We start from the raw sequence: 16,048 nt of genomic DNA, 5'->3' as shown, positions 1-16,048 counted from the left end.
AGTCCCAGAAAAATCTTATCACCATTCTCGCACATGAGGGAGCCTAGATTTTTTGAAATGAAAAAAGAAAAAAGTTTGTCTACTCATTTGGAGATGCTCGTGGTACAAGTTCTATCTTGTGCTACACATTCCTATGTAGAGCCAAACCAAAAGGTAATTCAAATTTTAAAACATTTGAAAATTTTGCTTTTGTATCTTTTCAGAAAGATTCGAAGCATATTTGACTTTACCTCTACTTTGTGTTGTGTCCACCTTGGACAATAACAAGAAGTATTGATAATATAAATAAATAGATATACTTACACTCTGTTAGGGGTAGGGGGCATAATTAGAGTAGTATTCACAATGAGAGAATAGATATAGCAATTATACAATGCATGAAGTGTAAAACCAATAGAAATAACTTGATTATGAAATAAACTAGCTACACTACTAGAATGTGTACAAGAAGTGGCTAGTTATATAGAAGTAGCATGGCTAGTGCAAGTGGTAGTACAATAGCTAGGTGCTCCTCTTAAGGGCCAAAAGGTTTGTAGCTTTCAAAGGGGACTTCTTTGGCTCCTTGTGCAACTCACTTAAGCCCACATGCTCGCACATTGTCACTTGTTGATTGGATGTTGATTGGACTATTGACTAGATTGAAGATGGTACACACCAATGTGTTGTGACATACGCCAAATCACATCCCCAACACGTTCAATCTTGTGCATCTTCGTGGCCTTGAGGAGATTCATTTCTTGAAAATCATGCTCTCCACGAATCAACACCCTTTTGTCATTACACTCAAAAGTGGTAGACATGCTTTGAAAAATCTAACATTGACTTCTTTTGGGCATGCCACTGCTTGCCTAGTACCACATATGTGCTAGGCGAGTGATCTCAAAATCTACTTTCTTCTCATAAAATTGAATCTTGAGAGGTAGATTGTCCAGTCGTGCATCCCAAAAAAGTGTTCCCTTGACATCAGATAGCTCCACAATATACTTATATTCAGAATGCTACGTATGGAGTTGTAGCTGCTTGATCGAACCAGTGTCAAATAACACTATCAATGGTTTTCAACTTACATTGCCGTGCATCACTATAAGTGCAATATTTGAAAACTTGTATCCTTTAGGTGCACCAAGGAATGGCACTACATCTATTAAATTTGGCATCTTCTTGGCAAGTGTAATTGTCAAGATATGATGGGTAGGAATCTAGATCAAATTGAGAATCCTCTTCCTCATGTTCTTCTTCTTAAGTCATTGAGTTGAGGACTAAATTAGATGTAAGCATCTTTAATTTCTTTGGGTAATCGTTCTCCCAAACATCCATAGCATAATCCCCTTTCATAGCCTTCTCTCTTTGCTATGGGGTCAGCTTAGAACGATTAAAAGCTCTCAATCATGGGTGACATTTATATCTAATCTCGAAGAGTGTCTATATAGTATGTGTTTCTTTCCCTCTTTGCCATGTGTCTAATTAGATTGTGAATTGTTTGACTTGGCCCTACAAAACGAGAAAATGTGTTCCAAGAGGATCTTTGGCCAAGCATGATTTGTCCCCTCTTGCCATTCTATAGAAATAAGTAAGCGCAATGGCTCCCTTTAATGTAATACATTTCTCTTTTCATATCAAAGGGTCTAGAGTTTCTTTAATTCCAAAGGAAACTTGTGGACTTGCAATAAATTAGGCATGTGCTTGAGAAATTTAAGCACTACCTCTCGATATTTATGTGCATATTCTTGCACAGTAATACTTTTTTGTGACATGAAAACCCATGCACTAAGAGCTCTATTGTGTTCATCAGCAGGTACAAAGTTGTTACTAAACATAACTTAAAAATCTTGCGGCACAAGTTTGTCTTGTCGAGTAAATTGTATGTAGCATGCTGTATTTTTGTCTCATCGTCATGCATCTCACACAAACGAAAATATTTATCCCCCTACATCTGCGAAGCGGTTATATAGGGATTCATTGTACTTGGGGGGTTCAGGTCTTTGATTTGCCATATTGGCCCCTTGGCTAGCATTTTACTAGATCCCACCTCCCTATCATGACTACATTCGTACATATCTTGTATTCTGCATCTGCACTTGTTTGCGTTTTTCATTAAGTTTATTTTCCCCCATCTTTTGCATTTGATCCAACAAAATTCTCAAAGTTTCTTTACAAAAGGCTAGCCGTTCTTCATTAGTTGTTTCTTGAGTCTTAGCATGATTGTCTTTCAAGGAAACTATTTTGCCATCTCGCCATGCTCCATGTCAAAAGCCATGCTAGTAAGCTTTAATTTTCTGTTTTTCTTTTATATACAAGTATAAAAGTCAAACTTGCCACAAAATATGTACAAGCTCCTTAACCCACGAACTTTATGTACATCAAAAGTAGAAAAACAAACTTGTTCAGTGCAATTCATACATTAAAGTTGTGGAAACACTACCTATTTGCCATCAATCTCAATAGGCAGGTCACTATATGTAAAGGCACCAACCTCGATTGCATTGGAAAGGTTTATGGTTATGTCTTTTTAGCATAATCATGGGTATCGTTGCTTATTGTATTGTGTCTAGGGATTTCTATGAGAAGAATGGATGCAGCAATGTCTCGAGAGATTTCATCAGCGAGGTGATTCTAGTTCGTCAAATACATTGGTATGAAGGTCAAAGCGACTTGGACGTAATGGTTTGATAGATTGATAGCATCTAAAGCTTGATCAAAATCAAGATGTCAATGTGATTGATGCTTGTCGACCCCAATCCAATGTGGATCAAGAGATAAATATTAAATGCGAAGTATGTGATTGGTGTCATAGACATGTGAGCAAGCTCTTGAGATTATAAGAGCCGGAACCCTGATACACTTCAACATCCCAAAACAAAACAAAAGACGAGACACATAAACTAAAAACAAAGCAAGAAAAAACAAAAATATCAAAAGCAATACCATGCAAACATGCTTCATATGGCACACATATATATGACCACACCCAAAAGCAACCTTGAGAGGTATTGAAAGGAAAAAACAACCAAGATTCGCTCACCCACACTCAAAACACACCCACGCAATGAAGCAAGGAAGAAAAAAATTAAACATGCACACAAACACACCCAAAAACAAACAAAACAAGACAAAAGAAAGAGAAAAACCAAGGAACTCTACATCAAGCGAGGCCATTGAAGGCAAGCAAGTCGTGAGCTGGTTGAAGACGGTGGGAAAATCCGTCGGCAACAACAAGGGAAGTAGCAACGAGCAAACACAAGCAAGATGGAGAGATCAAGATGCAAAGCGGCTCACACTAAAGTGGTTGTTGCGGAGCTACTTCTTGATACTCCCAAAGGCGTCACAAACATAGTTGCAGCAGTAGGAGTAGGTTGCACAACATACCAAAGCAAGAGCGGAGGATGGGGCAGATGGTAGGGTTGTGGACCAAGGCAACAGATTGCGTAGTGGATACTATCCGGGTGGCAAGGCCACAATACGGTAGCGATGGACATGCACGAGACACTCGGACGACGGGAAGAGGAGGAGGGTGGTAGCACCGAGAGGAGGCTTGCAAGGAGGTGCAACAAAAGCAACAGCAAGTAACAAGAATCTCTCTCTCTCTCTCTCTCTCTCTCTCTCTCTCTCTCTCTCTCTCTCTCTCTCTCTCTCTCTGAGATCTTTGAGGTCTCTTGGGATTGTTCTTACGATGTTAAAATGTCTCTTCTTCTTCTTCTTCTTTTTCTTCTTCTTCTTCTCTCTCTCTCTCTCTCTCTCTCTCTCTCTCTCTCTCTCTCTCAGGCTGTCCTGCCACACACACACACACCCCTCACCCTCTGGATGTCGTTGGAAAACCAAGACATTGGTAAACAGTCTTGTTGTCTCTTTGCAAGCAAACCTATTTAATTGTAACAATCTAACGGATAACAAGATTATTTCCGGATGAATCCAAAGAAAAAATAGAGTAAGCATCACCTTGATGTATATAAATGTGCATGTGGGTGTGTGCATACTTATAAATATATACACACATGTATATGCTTTTTTTTTTAATTTAAATATGTATGCAAATAGATATAAACAATATCATGTATGCAAGAAAAAAACTTGATATATATGGGAGAAAATGTAGTTCTTTATTTATACTCTCTCACATGTGGATAAGTGGCTCATACCCTCTACCCCCCTTCTTTATTGAAGGACGTGTTGTAATGCTTATGGTGGATAGACCAACGAATATTCAGCATAGGGAGAGCTTCATAACAGTCAGGAATAAGTAGATTAGAGCTAGTATGCTCAATGCAATGAGAATGAACTTGTTTGATCGATTAAAATAAGAGCAAAATACAAGTTAAGCATGGTGGCCTTATATAGGCTCAATGTTGGAAGGTGGCAATTAAGGCACGAGGGATAGGCACCACAAATGAAAAGGGGCAAGTAGCATGTGGGCTACAACATATAGCTTATGGATATAAAGTGCAGTATGTGTGCATGGAATGAGAAGCATGTGTTAGGGATTTCTATGTAGGAGGTTGTATACATGCACATAGTGGTGCATGTTAGTATGCTTAGCTTTAGGGATTGTTTATATATCTGAATAGACGCCCGTGTAAGTTGAAGCTTACACGAAATGCTTGGATTTTTATCAAGGAGTCTAATATGGGTTACATAGGGTAACTGCATATGGCTCATAAGATGAATATAATGCAAGAGAGTAGGTCCTATCACCAAAATTTGGATTTGAGACAGTGTCTAAACCCATCACAATATATCCTCATAGTAAACATTAATGACATCTCCTTCTTCTTTTGCTAGGACGTGATTTTCCTTTGGAATCTCTAGGATTCTTTGGATTCTTTGCATTACCTTTGAAGAAACATCGGTTGGGTGCATGTCTCTTCTTATTGCAAGGAGGGAAAACTTTAATGCGGAAGCAATCTTGTGATTTGTGATTGCTTCGGCCACAATGTGAGCAACCTTTACCATTTACAACAAGTGCATTATTTTGAGACCTTGTATAAGTGTCAATTCTTTTTTCTTCCCCTAGCGGTCAATTGAGGATCTTTCTCCTTGAGCACGGTTACAGTGTTATTGAAGCTACTTGGTAGGGCTTTGAAAAGTATGGCTATTTTATCCTCGTTTGAAACTTGTACCTCGTCATAGACAAATTGGTTTGGCATACTCTTAAGTTGGTTGATAAGGCTAGCAACATCATCTTGCTCTTGCAAAGTGAGACCATAAAGTTGAACTTTGAGGCTCATCTTGGAGTGCTTAACTTGGCACCAAAAAGACACTCTAGGGTTTGCTAAGCGTGAAGTGCATATGTAGCGTCATCTATGTGGTGAATGAAATCATCTTCAAGTGTCATGATGATGATTCCAAGTGCTTGCTCATCTTTGGCTTGTTGTTAAGCATTCAAGGTTTTTGTCGAGGCTACCCCAAACCGGATGGTGGCTTTACAATGTGCAGAAGATTCTTTTTCATGAGCACCCCCCTTTATCTTTGTCTGCTAGGTGTGATACCTAGTCACTTGTATTTCGTGTCAAGGCTTCCCCCGAAACGGATGGTGGCTTTACAATGCTCAAAAGATTCTTTTTCATGAGCACCCCCTTTATCTTTGTTTGCCAAGTGTGATACCTAGCCGCTAATACAAGCAAAAAAGATTCTTTTTCATGAGCACCCCCTTTATCTTTGTCTGCCAGGTGTGATACCTAGTTGCTAATACAAGCACAAAAGATTTATTGTCTAGATTATCTTGTGAAATCAAAGAGTGTGTTAGGATTTCCTTTGAACTTTGTTGTTGCTCTTCCTATATTGTTGTGAGAGCCTGGGCTAAGCCCTTCACAGAAGGTGGCAACTTTGTAGAAATGGCCCGGGGTTGGGTGCCGGAACACCCCGAAAGGGGGTCAGGTAAGTCGGGTAGAATAGGCACTTTGCTGAGAATGGGGTCAAAAATTCGGGTAGCGGGGGTAGCGGGATCAAGAAGGTGCGAGTAGATGGGTAGGTTGGCATGTAGGCGCGGTAGCAAATGGGCAGTTTTGGTTGTTTGTGAAGACGTCTTCAAGAAAATGAGTTAGGGAGCAATCCTACAAGCATAGGATCTTTTGGCAAGTGCATAAATGGCGTTTTTTTAACTTCTTCGACATCCTTTCAAAGGGTGCACACACATTCAAATGGCACGCGTGTACACACACATACACACCTAGTGAGCAGAAAATTATCAAGGGGTCTTTGTTAAGCACAAAGCATGGGAACATAAAGATTTAATCAAGGCATTGATTGGGCTTCCGGGGATCAATCAAAGCATGGATAGGCTCCATGCAAAGCTCTTGAGATTGACTATGCTTTGATGTGTGCATAGATGCAAAGGCTTGAATGTACTCAAAGCTGCAATCTCAACAAAAAAAATTGTCCCAAAAACAAGAGATTTGTTGGAGAAATCTTCAAGATGCAATCAAGAAAGTCAAGGTGATTGTGCCTAAACACACAATTATTGAACCTAAAGAAATCAATACATAATCTAGTGCTCGATCCTAATTAGCTCCAATCACTTGGTTAGGTAAGTGGCCATGTAGACATATCCAAATCCAAGGAGAGTGATAATTATGCTTGAGCTTAATTAGCCTTCTTTTAAAGAGTTATGAATCAATTTAGTGATGTGTGTGTGTGTGTGTGTGTGTGTGTGTGTGTGTGTGTGCGTGTGTGTGTGTGTGTGTGTGTGTGTGTGAGAGAGAGAGAGAGAGAGAGAGATAGAGAGAGCACTAAATCTCGCGCATAGGGATCTAGTTAATGTAATTAGGAGATACTAAATACTTGCAAGCTCTAATATCACATGTAATGCCTATGGTGGATAGACCAACGAGGCATTCATGATAATGAGAGCTTCATAACAATTAGGAAGAAGTAGATTAGAGCTAGTTTACTCAATATAATGAAATGAACTTGCTTGATTGATTAGAATAAGAGCAAAATACAAGTTAAGCATGGTGGCCTTGTATAGGCTCAATGGTGAAAGGTGAAAATTAAGCGAGCAAGAGGAATATGCACCATAAATGAAAAGGGGCAAGTAGCATGTGGGCTACAATATGTAGCTTGTGGCCATTAAGTGTAGCATGTGTGCATGCAATGAGAAGCATGTGTTAGGGATTCCTGTGTAGGAGGTTGTATCCATGCACATAGAGGTGCATGCTAGTATGCTTGGCTTTAGAGGTTATTCATATATCGAGTGTAAGCTAAAGGCTTACCTCAACACAAGTATGTTAGCACTGCGGAGCATGCTTGAATCTCCCAAGCTTGCCCAAACTCTGCCCCACCATCATTCTCCTTGCTTTCTCTATGCTTGAGCACCATGTTTCTCTCTTCCATCATCCCTCACCTATCTTGCTCTCTTTAATCGTAACTTAGTTCAAGCTTGGACTTCTTGTAGCTACGCAATATGTACCTTGTATCTATTATGGTTGACTAGAAGTGTGAACGCTTCTTTTCTCACATGATAAGCAATGGCTTGAAAATGTGACATGGACAAAATCTAATATGGCATGAGAAACCGCAGCGTACAGCATTGAAGGGATGGTCCATCATCATTGCTAGGATGAATCCCCTTGATCGTCCTAGCAATGACAATTCCACTCCTCATTGTGTTGTGGCTTATCATTTCGCTCACCTTTATCTCGCAAGAACTTCACTTCCACTTAGCACACACAACAATTAATTGGGATAGCCAACTAAGGATTTTGCTTTTGAATAATAAGTTTAAGATTTCAAATGGAATATAGTGCCCAATCACCTTTCATCTTGTTGGAATTAGGGTTGCAGGGAAATGCACACAGCTTGGAGAAGACGAAGGAAGCTCAAGGCACAGAATAGAGAGTGTGTTACTTAGTATACAATGGAAAGATGGATAGCCGTAGAGTGATGGGTGTATATACAATGCTCGGGGGAAAAAACCTCCTAAAGAGGGAAAAAATGCCTCGGCGGTCCTAGTGTTCACACACATCACTACCACATGTATATGGTAACAAATCTTCCTTGGAGTGATGCGGTGAACAAGAGTTGGCACATGAGTAAAGGGAAGTGCCATGCCCTGAGGACATGATCAGTCCACAAAGGGGAGTAAGCCCAAAGCTTTGCGGAAAGCTTCAAGCTTCTCACGAGACAATGCCTTTGTGAAAAGATCTGCAAGGTTGTCCTGTGTTGGCACATAAGCCAAGCTGATCTCTCCTGCTGAGAGCCTCTCCCTGACATAGTGGTAATGCACTTCAATGTGCTTTGTGCGAGCATGAAAAACTGGGTTCCTCGCAACTACCAATGCGCTCTGACTGTCAATGTAGATAGTGTTGGAAGTGTCCTGTCCAACACCCAAATCAGCCATAAGGCGTCTGAGCCATACACACTCAACCATAGCTGTGAAGACTGCCCTGTACTCAGGCTCACAACTCGAAGTGGCCACAGTAAGTTTCTTCTTGCTCAACCATGATTTACATGAATTGCCAAGCATGAAACAAAAACCACTTGTAGACTCTCGCGTGTCAAAACAACCAGCCCAATCTGAGTCCGAAAAAGCATGTAAGTCTGGCGGCAATGATCCCCCCTTGGGATAAAGCAAGCCAAGATGTAAAGTGCCACTAAGGTAGCGGAAAATCCTCTTGACATCCTGCCAATGCTTAGACCCTGGGCTATGCATAAATCTGCTGACCTGTGAGACTGCAAACTGAATATCTGACCTCGTGTTGCATACATAAATAAGGCAGCCAACAGCAGTTTGGTAAAGAGTGACATGAGCAGGATCACCAGCATCATGTAGACTCAACTTCAAACCTGTTTCCATGGGAGTGGCAATAGGTTTGCAATCCTCAAGTCCAAACTTACATAGCAATGTCTCTATGTAACTTTTCTGACACAAGGCAATACCACCATCACACTGCTTAAACTGTATACCCAAGTAATGATGCAATAGCCCCAAATCTTTCATCTTGAAAGTAGCATTCAAATCAGCCTTAAATTCAGCAATATGTTTCTCATTTGGTCCAGTTATCAGCAAATCATTGACATAAAGAACCACAATGAGAAGTACATCACCCTCACTCTTTACATACAATGTGCTTTCTGTTGGACTGTTATGAAAGCCTCGTTTAACCAAATGAGTGTCAGCTTTCTCATACCAAGCACGAGGAGATTGCTTCAACCCATACAAAGCCTTCTTACATCTGCACACTTTGTCCTCTTGTCCTTTTATGACAAAACCGCGAGGCTGCGTTACATAAACTTCCTCAAATATGTCACCATGACATTATTGTCTCTAGTACATGACAGTAAGGGCTGAACAGAATCTTCCACAAACACTACATCCCGTGAAACCAGAATACGCTTTGTTTGCGGATGATATAATCTGTAACCTTTGCTTTCAGCACTATAACCAACAAAAATACATTTGACAGCCTTATCATTCAATTTTCTGCGTTGCACTTGTGGCACTAAAGCATATGCCAAACAGCCAAAAACACGCATGTACTCAATAGAAGGCTTTCTATCATGTCATGCTTCATATGGAGTAATAGACTACAAAGCTTTCGTAGGACACCTGTTTAGTACATAACTGGCACACATGATGGCCTCAAGCCAAAAAGAATGCGGGAAAGCTTGACTTTTGACCATACATCGTGCCATTTTCGTAAGTGACCTGTTTTTCCTTTCACCAACATCATTTTGCTGAGGTGTATAAGGCACTGTACATTGGTGTTTTATTCCACGACTAGCCAGAAATGCATTAAATTCATGAGTCATATACTCCCCCCCTAGATCGGAACGGAGGGTGCCCATAGTACATTTCGAGACATTTTCAGTCATAGCCAGAAATTGTTTGAAGCACATAAAAACTTCGGACTTCGCTTTAAGCAGAAATACCCATGCATGCCTGGAGTAATCATCAATGAAAGTCACGAACTACAAGTAATTGCCCAAGGACGGAGTTTGCATGGGCCCACAAACATCACTATGCACAAGCTGCAACCTGCATGTGGCCCGAACTGAACCATCCTTTGGAAACTTAGAACGCTGCATCTTACCCAAAATACAGCCTTCACAAACATGTTTGACAGGTGCTTCAAGAGGCGGCAAAGAAGCAACCATATCAGATTTTTGCAAACGCAGCAAACTGGCAAAATTCAGATCACCAAAACGTGCATGTCAAAGTTCTGCATCTAAAATAGCCCTTGAATCTGCAATAGCATTTGCAAAATTTTGTCCACACTTGTCATACAAAGTGAGCTTATACAGCCCACGACACAAAAAGCCTGATGCAACAATTTCATCACCAAAACTGAGATCATGAATTGTACATCTATCATCCACAAATTTGACTACAAGTCTAAGTCTAGCAAGTGTGGATACAGACAAGAGATTCTTCTTGATCCCAGGTACCTAAAGTGCATCAACAAGTGTGAAGGAACTACCATTTGCAGTAGTAAGCACAATCTTTCCAACTCCCTGAACCAGATAAGAGGCATTGTTGGCACAAGTGACTGAATTCCCATGAGGAATAGACTCGAGAGAGGTAAACAATTCACGATGTGAGGTAATGTGCTTTGTAGCACCACTGTCGAAATACCACACATGTGAATCTGCAGCAACTGACAAGCATGCATCATGGACAGCAGGATTGTAAGTGCACTCTGCGCTAAAAGCCCATTCTACATCAACATCAGCATCGGAGTCTCCTTTCACAGAAGACTCAACAATGGCTACATTTGTAGTGGAACCAGCATTTGCAATGGAACCACCCTCTTTCTGCTTCGCCTCTTTGGCCTTCAACTTAGGACACGACTTGATCAAGTGATCATTAGCTTTACAATAATGGCAACGCATCTTCTTTTTGCCCTTATTACTAGAATTGCCAGACGAAGTGCTGCCAACAGAAGCATTAGGAACAGAAGTTTTGCCACTCGCAGAAGAAGCATAAGAAGTGGCTGCATAAATGTTACCACTCTTTCTTTGAGAAGCAATAAAAGCCTGTTCAACTGCACGCTGCCTAGTCCTGTTTTTTCTGGAAAGTGACTCTTGCAACAGCAATGTGCATAAACTTGACAACTTCTGGATTTCCTTGGGTCATAGTCTCCAAGTACTAGCAAAAATCTGGTAAGAATCTGGTAAGGCATCAAGAACAGTCTGCACAAGGGAACTATCTGAAATGACTTCACCTGCAGAAATAGCCTTCTCATTGATATCCTTGACACTAGCAAGGAAAGTGTCCATATTATCTTCCTCATGCATAATCTTTGACTCCAGCTCTTTACGCAGCAAAGCAATTTTAGCCTCATTGCGACTTGCATAAAGACCAGCCAAAATATCCCAGCCTGTTTTGTAGATTTTACTGAACGGATGTGAGGAAAAATGGTACGCTTCACAGACAACGCAATCAATGCATGAGCCTGCGCATCCTTAACATCCCAACGAGCTTGTTCTGCCATACGCAAAAGAACTCTAACAGAAGCAAGACCTGCAACATCCTCAACATCACCTACATCCTCATAACCAGGACGTACATCAATGCCCTGCACAATATTCCAGACGCCTTTTGACACAAGAACGTGTTGCATCATATAAGCCCACATAGGGTAATTGTCCCCATCCAACATGTCCTCAGCAGCAAACATCCTGAACACATCTGTGTTGTTGTTGTCAGCCATGGTAAATGCTACACCTGATGTGAAAACTACCCGAAAATAGGAGAAACGGAGCGGGAACAACACGTGCTCTATAGCACAAACCGTAGAAGACTATGAGGCACCTGTTATGCAGAAAACGGCACTGATAGAAATTCTGTACAAAATGACGAAATAGCCTGTGCAGCACTGCCTATAGTGGAAACGGAGGCCGAAATAAGCCCGAATAAAGAATCTGAGATCAGAGAAACCTCATTGTAATCGGAGAAAGTGAGCAGGCGTGTGCTGGAGCAGCTAGAGACTAAGCCTGGGAGGATGCAACCTGCTCTGATACCAATTGTTGGAATTAGGGTTGCAGAGAAATGCACACGGCTTGGAGAAGATGAAGGAAGCTCAAGGCACACAATAGAGAGTGTGTTACTTAGTATGCAATGGAAATATGGATAGCCCTAGAGTGATGGGCGTATATACAATGCTCGGGGGGAAAAACCTCCTAAAGAGGGAAAAAATGCCCCGGCAGTCCTAGTGTGTTCACACTCATCACTACCACATGCATATGGTAACACATCTGTGATAAAATCTTTGAAATTTGTGCATTGCCAAACACCTATAGAATTCATGTAACAGCATCTAGAAGTAAGCCATCCTAGGAACTTTAAATACTTCGAATTGCATAGGTGAAAAGTTATGGTAGTATAGAAAAACTCACATATATTGTTTCTCTTAGGGAAGATCGGTGACCAGGTGAATGCGTAAAGATGGATGTCCTCTTTAACGTAAACAAGGCATCATTGCGAGGTAGACTCCTCACATTCGAAGACCAACTCGTATAAATCTAGGAGAGGAGTGTTTTTGAAAAGGCTAGGTAAGTTTATATGTTGAGGACTAATGGAGAGCATGAGATCGCAATGGAGACTTGAGAGGGTAATGGAGTAGATTGGAGGGCAATGGGGAGCTTGAGAGCTTGCAGGTGTTGGGCAACTAGAGGGAAAGTACACCTTAAATAGGTTTTAGAAGCATGAGAGAGGAGCATCATACATGAGAGGGAGAGAGTGATGGGAGAGCATGAGAGATTGATGGATGGATCATGGGAGAGCATGAAAGTTTGTGAGAAAGTGTGCGGTGTGCCGATGTGTGCATGCGTGCGGGGAAGGGGGGAAGGAGCAAAGACGACACTGTGTAGATGGAGCTTCCCTCAAGCAGAAGAGGAGCTCCTTATTCTTTTTGGTATATGAAGAATAAGGATAAAGGTCGTACGCACAGTGGCTAGCCGCTCGGTCCGCAGGCCATCGGCCTGTGACCATAGACAAAGGCGTAGTGGAGCGCCTTTACCCCAACATACTCCCACTTAAAGGCGATGCGGCGATAAGTGGGTCCTACCAGCTTAACTACTAGTATGTACAAGAAAATAAGTGAGAGACTTTCAACCTACGCCCACTGACTCGCTTACTTGTTCTACATATAGGCCGTATCAACTCTAGTGATAGCGTACATATCCACGTTAGAGCCTGCATGCAAATCCCGTAGACAACTCTGTATGGTTCGCATAGCTCCATAATGCATCATGCTAGTGTCAGTCATTGTACGACTGACAATCCTTGCTGCAAATGCTCCCACTGCAGCTGCTTGGTCGAATCTCGACACTAGTAGGTCATAGATGAGAGGCCTAAATGCTGACGAAATCTGCGCAAACTTGGTTGTACTAGCCTCCTTAGCGCTATCTGTATGAACTGGATCATCAAGACTACTCATCACATATGGATGTGTCATCACCGACAATGGGATGGCTATGTCCCTCTCATCCATAGGCGGAACTATATGTCCTGGCATCAATTCATTAGCCTCTAGCATGAGTATATCAAAGAACTTCATGTCCATCATCTCTATTTGTGCTATAGGTAGTAGACCCGCTCTACCTCTGTCTACACAGACTCTAATGACACTTGTTGTGTCTCACTAGAACACTATCATTCTACCTCTATCTCTACAGAGTATATTGGCAAGTCCTCCACAGCTAAAAGCTCTGTCTCGTTAGCATGGTGGAACTCACTCACGAAGGAGGCACGTTTCATCTCTTGCTCAACACATGCCAACAACAAAATCGAGACTATGTCATCTCGTACCTTAAATATATGCGTAGGATATATCAAGCCACTTCGGGTGCCCCTAGCAATCCGCAACGCATCTGGAAAGATTGCTCTCTAAGCAATATCTGACACCCACAATCTGCTAACTTTCTCATTGAGATCAAACTCTGTCTCAACTCAGAGCATAGCGCGCATGTTATAGTGTATAGGATGCACCACTAGTTAATGATAATAAACATCTTCAACACCTGCAATGTCAAATGCCGCATTAGCCAAGTGCACACGACCAAAGCTCCCACTAGAGAGAGTGCTTAAACACTCACGACCGAGTGGGATTCTTCTTGTGGTGTGACATGGAAAATTGCATCCTCGTCTAGCAACCAACGGGGAGAAGTGCCACCTCTCGAAGACATGTAAGCAAGAGAAATCCTAAAGGTAAACGTGACATCACCATCACTGGCATACAAAGCCATCGCTCTAGCATGTGTCAAAACCTCATCTGCATCACGCATACATCATTGCCGGTGCCTCATACGTCGAAAGCAATGACATCTAATAGGTATAAGTGTAATGTCATATAAGTGTTACTGGAGGGAGATAGGGGAAGGGGAGGGGGAAGAGATAAAGATGTATTGGAAGGAGAGGAATATAGATTCTCTCTATGATCTCTATCAATGACATATATCTCCATTGATACATATCCATAGACAATTTGATGAATGAGTACATCAAACACAAACATTGCTAGCACAATATTTCTAATTTCTATGTGATGTTAATCAAAAGTTTATCTTTGATATTGCATGACGTAGACAGCTCTCGCATAAATCATCTCAAGTTTATAAAACCGCACATTGCCATGGAGGATTACCTAATGAGTACTCTCAGGTTTTTATTCTCTCTCATGGTATTATTGTTATTTGATATTTAAAAATAAGAAGAATCCCATCAAGTTATACTAACATAAACTATTTTTAAAAAACACATGAAAGATAGTCTGTTACACAACAGATTTAGCCATAATGTGTTTTTAAAGAGCCACACATAGCTTTATATGTAGCGAATGTGTGGAGTGATGGAAAACTTGAGAGAAAGTGCAATCAATGTATGAGCTTGCGCATCCTTAGCATCCGAACATGTCTACTTAATACTAGGAAAAACAACTCTAGCAATAGAACCGATGGAACCTACACTATCATTCATAAAACCTATATCCACAATACGAGGTGTTACATCATAACTGCACACAATGTTCCAAACGCCCTTTGCAACAAGGTATGCCCAAATTGAGTAGTTGCCCCATCAGTTTGTCTTGGGAGACAACATCCAAAAAATATCATTGTTGATAGCTATGGTGGTGATTGCACCTGATGCAAAAGTTGTCTACGTAGAGGAAAATTTTCACAAAACAAACCTATGCTATGTAGCAAAACTCACAGAAGACTACAAAGTCCCTATTTTACAAAAATCTGCACTATCAAAAAACAAGCACAAAGGACCATAATGCATGCATGCAACGTATTACCAGTAGTAGAAAAGGAGGCCGAGATGAGTTCGAATCAAAATTTTGATGATACAAGCTCTATGAGCTTGCATGAAGATTATGTTGCTCTAAGAATGCTAATAAAAAATCATCTCAATCGAAGAAATTGCCCGAGGAGGTTGTTGGCACATTGCTCGAGATGTTAAAGCCTATTGTGATACCAATTGTTGGAAATAGGATTGCAAGAATGCACGCAAAGATGGAGAAGATGAAGGTGAAGCTCAAAACACACAACAAAGTAAGTAGTATTACTAAGTATGCCAATACAAATTCCTTATATTTTTTGTTCAAAAGTTGCGATAATAAGTCACTAAGGGTTACCTTCTTGGCAAGGGGTCAAGAAGAGGTTACCACTGTCAAGCAAATGAAGGTATTTCCTCACCTCGCAGAGTAACAAATGGTGATATGTGGATTATGATAACTATATACATATCGCATCTAGATGGGTCATTACTTGGGAATACATGGCGGAGCTAAGGACATCCTAGTGAGCTATGACAGAGTGCGAGAGGACATCTCCCCGCATGAGTTGCCAAAGAAAGGTTGAGTATGTCCTCGATAAGAAATAACTCGTTGTGCGGAGGGTAACTCAATTGGGTGAGCCATTGAGGGTTTTGGTTTTGTATATCAAGTTTGAGATTTCAAATGGAATTGAGTTGTCAAATTATCTCTTGTCTATGATAAATTCTTTTCAATTCAACAGTGCCTCTTCACATGTGAACACCTTATATATTTTGTGAAGTCTTCATAAAAAAGAAAATCCTCTTGCTAATGATAGGCATGGGTGTCTAATGCAT

General features: G+C 41.1%; 1 protein-coding gene across 17 annotated transcripts in view; it reads left to right on the top strand.

Moving 5' to 3' along the window:
- LOC147436220 (protein SAWADEE HOMEODOMAIN HOMOLOG 2-like) overlaps positions 1–16,048 on the top strand; it is a 135,731-nt gene that overhangs the window by 117,843 nt on the left and 1,840 nt on the right. For 5 of the 17 annotated variants that reach the window (XM_086489146.1, XM_086489132.1, XM_086489134.1 and 2 more), the window contains one exon: positions 2,553–2,791. The exons of 7 other annotated variants lie outside the window; for them this stretch is intronic. In XM_086489146.1, the coding sequence (XP_086345272.1) occupies positions 2,553–2,670 (118 nt within the window). In that variant the 3' untranslated portion in view covers positions 2,671–2,791. Of the gene's footprint in view, positions 1–637; positions 2,527–2,552; positions 2,792–16,048 lie in introns of those variants that run through there. 5 more of the 17 variants (XR_015185171.1, XM_086489136.1, XM_086489131.1 and 2 more) reach the window with 3 other exon arrangements.

The sequence above is a fragment of the Adiantum capillus-veneris genome, chromosome 18 (assembly GCF_014529385.1).
Source record: "Adiantum capillus-veneris isolate H3 chromosome 18, ASM1452938v2, whole genome shotgun sequence".
Taxonomy (NCBI): domain Eukaryota; kingdom Viridiplantae; phylum Streptophyta; class Polypodiopsida; order Polypodiales; family Pteridaceae; genus Adiantum; species Adiantum capillus-veneris.
The sequence above is the reverse complement of the archived record's forward strand: the minus strand, read 5'-3'. Positions and strand labels throughout refer to the sequence as shown.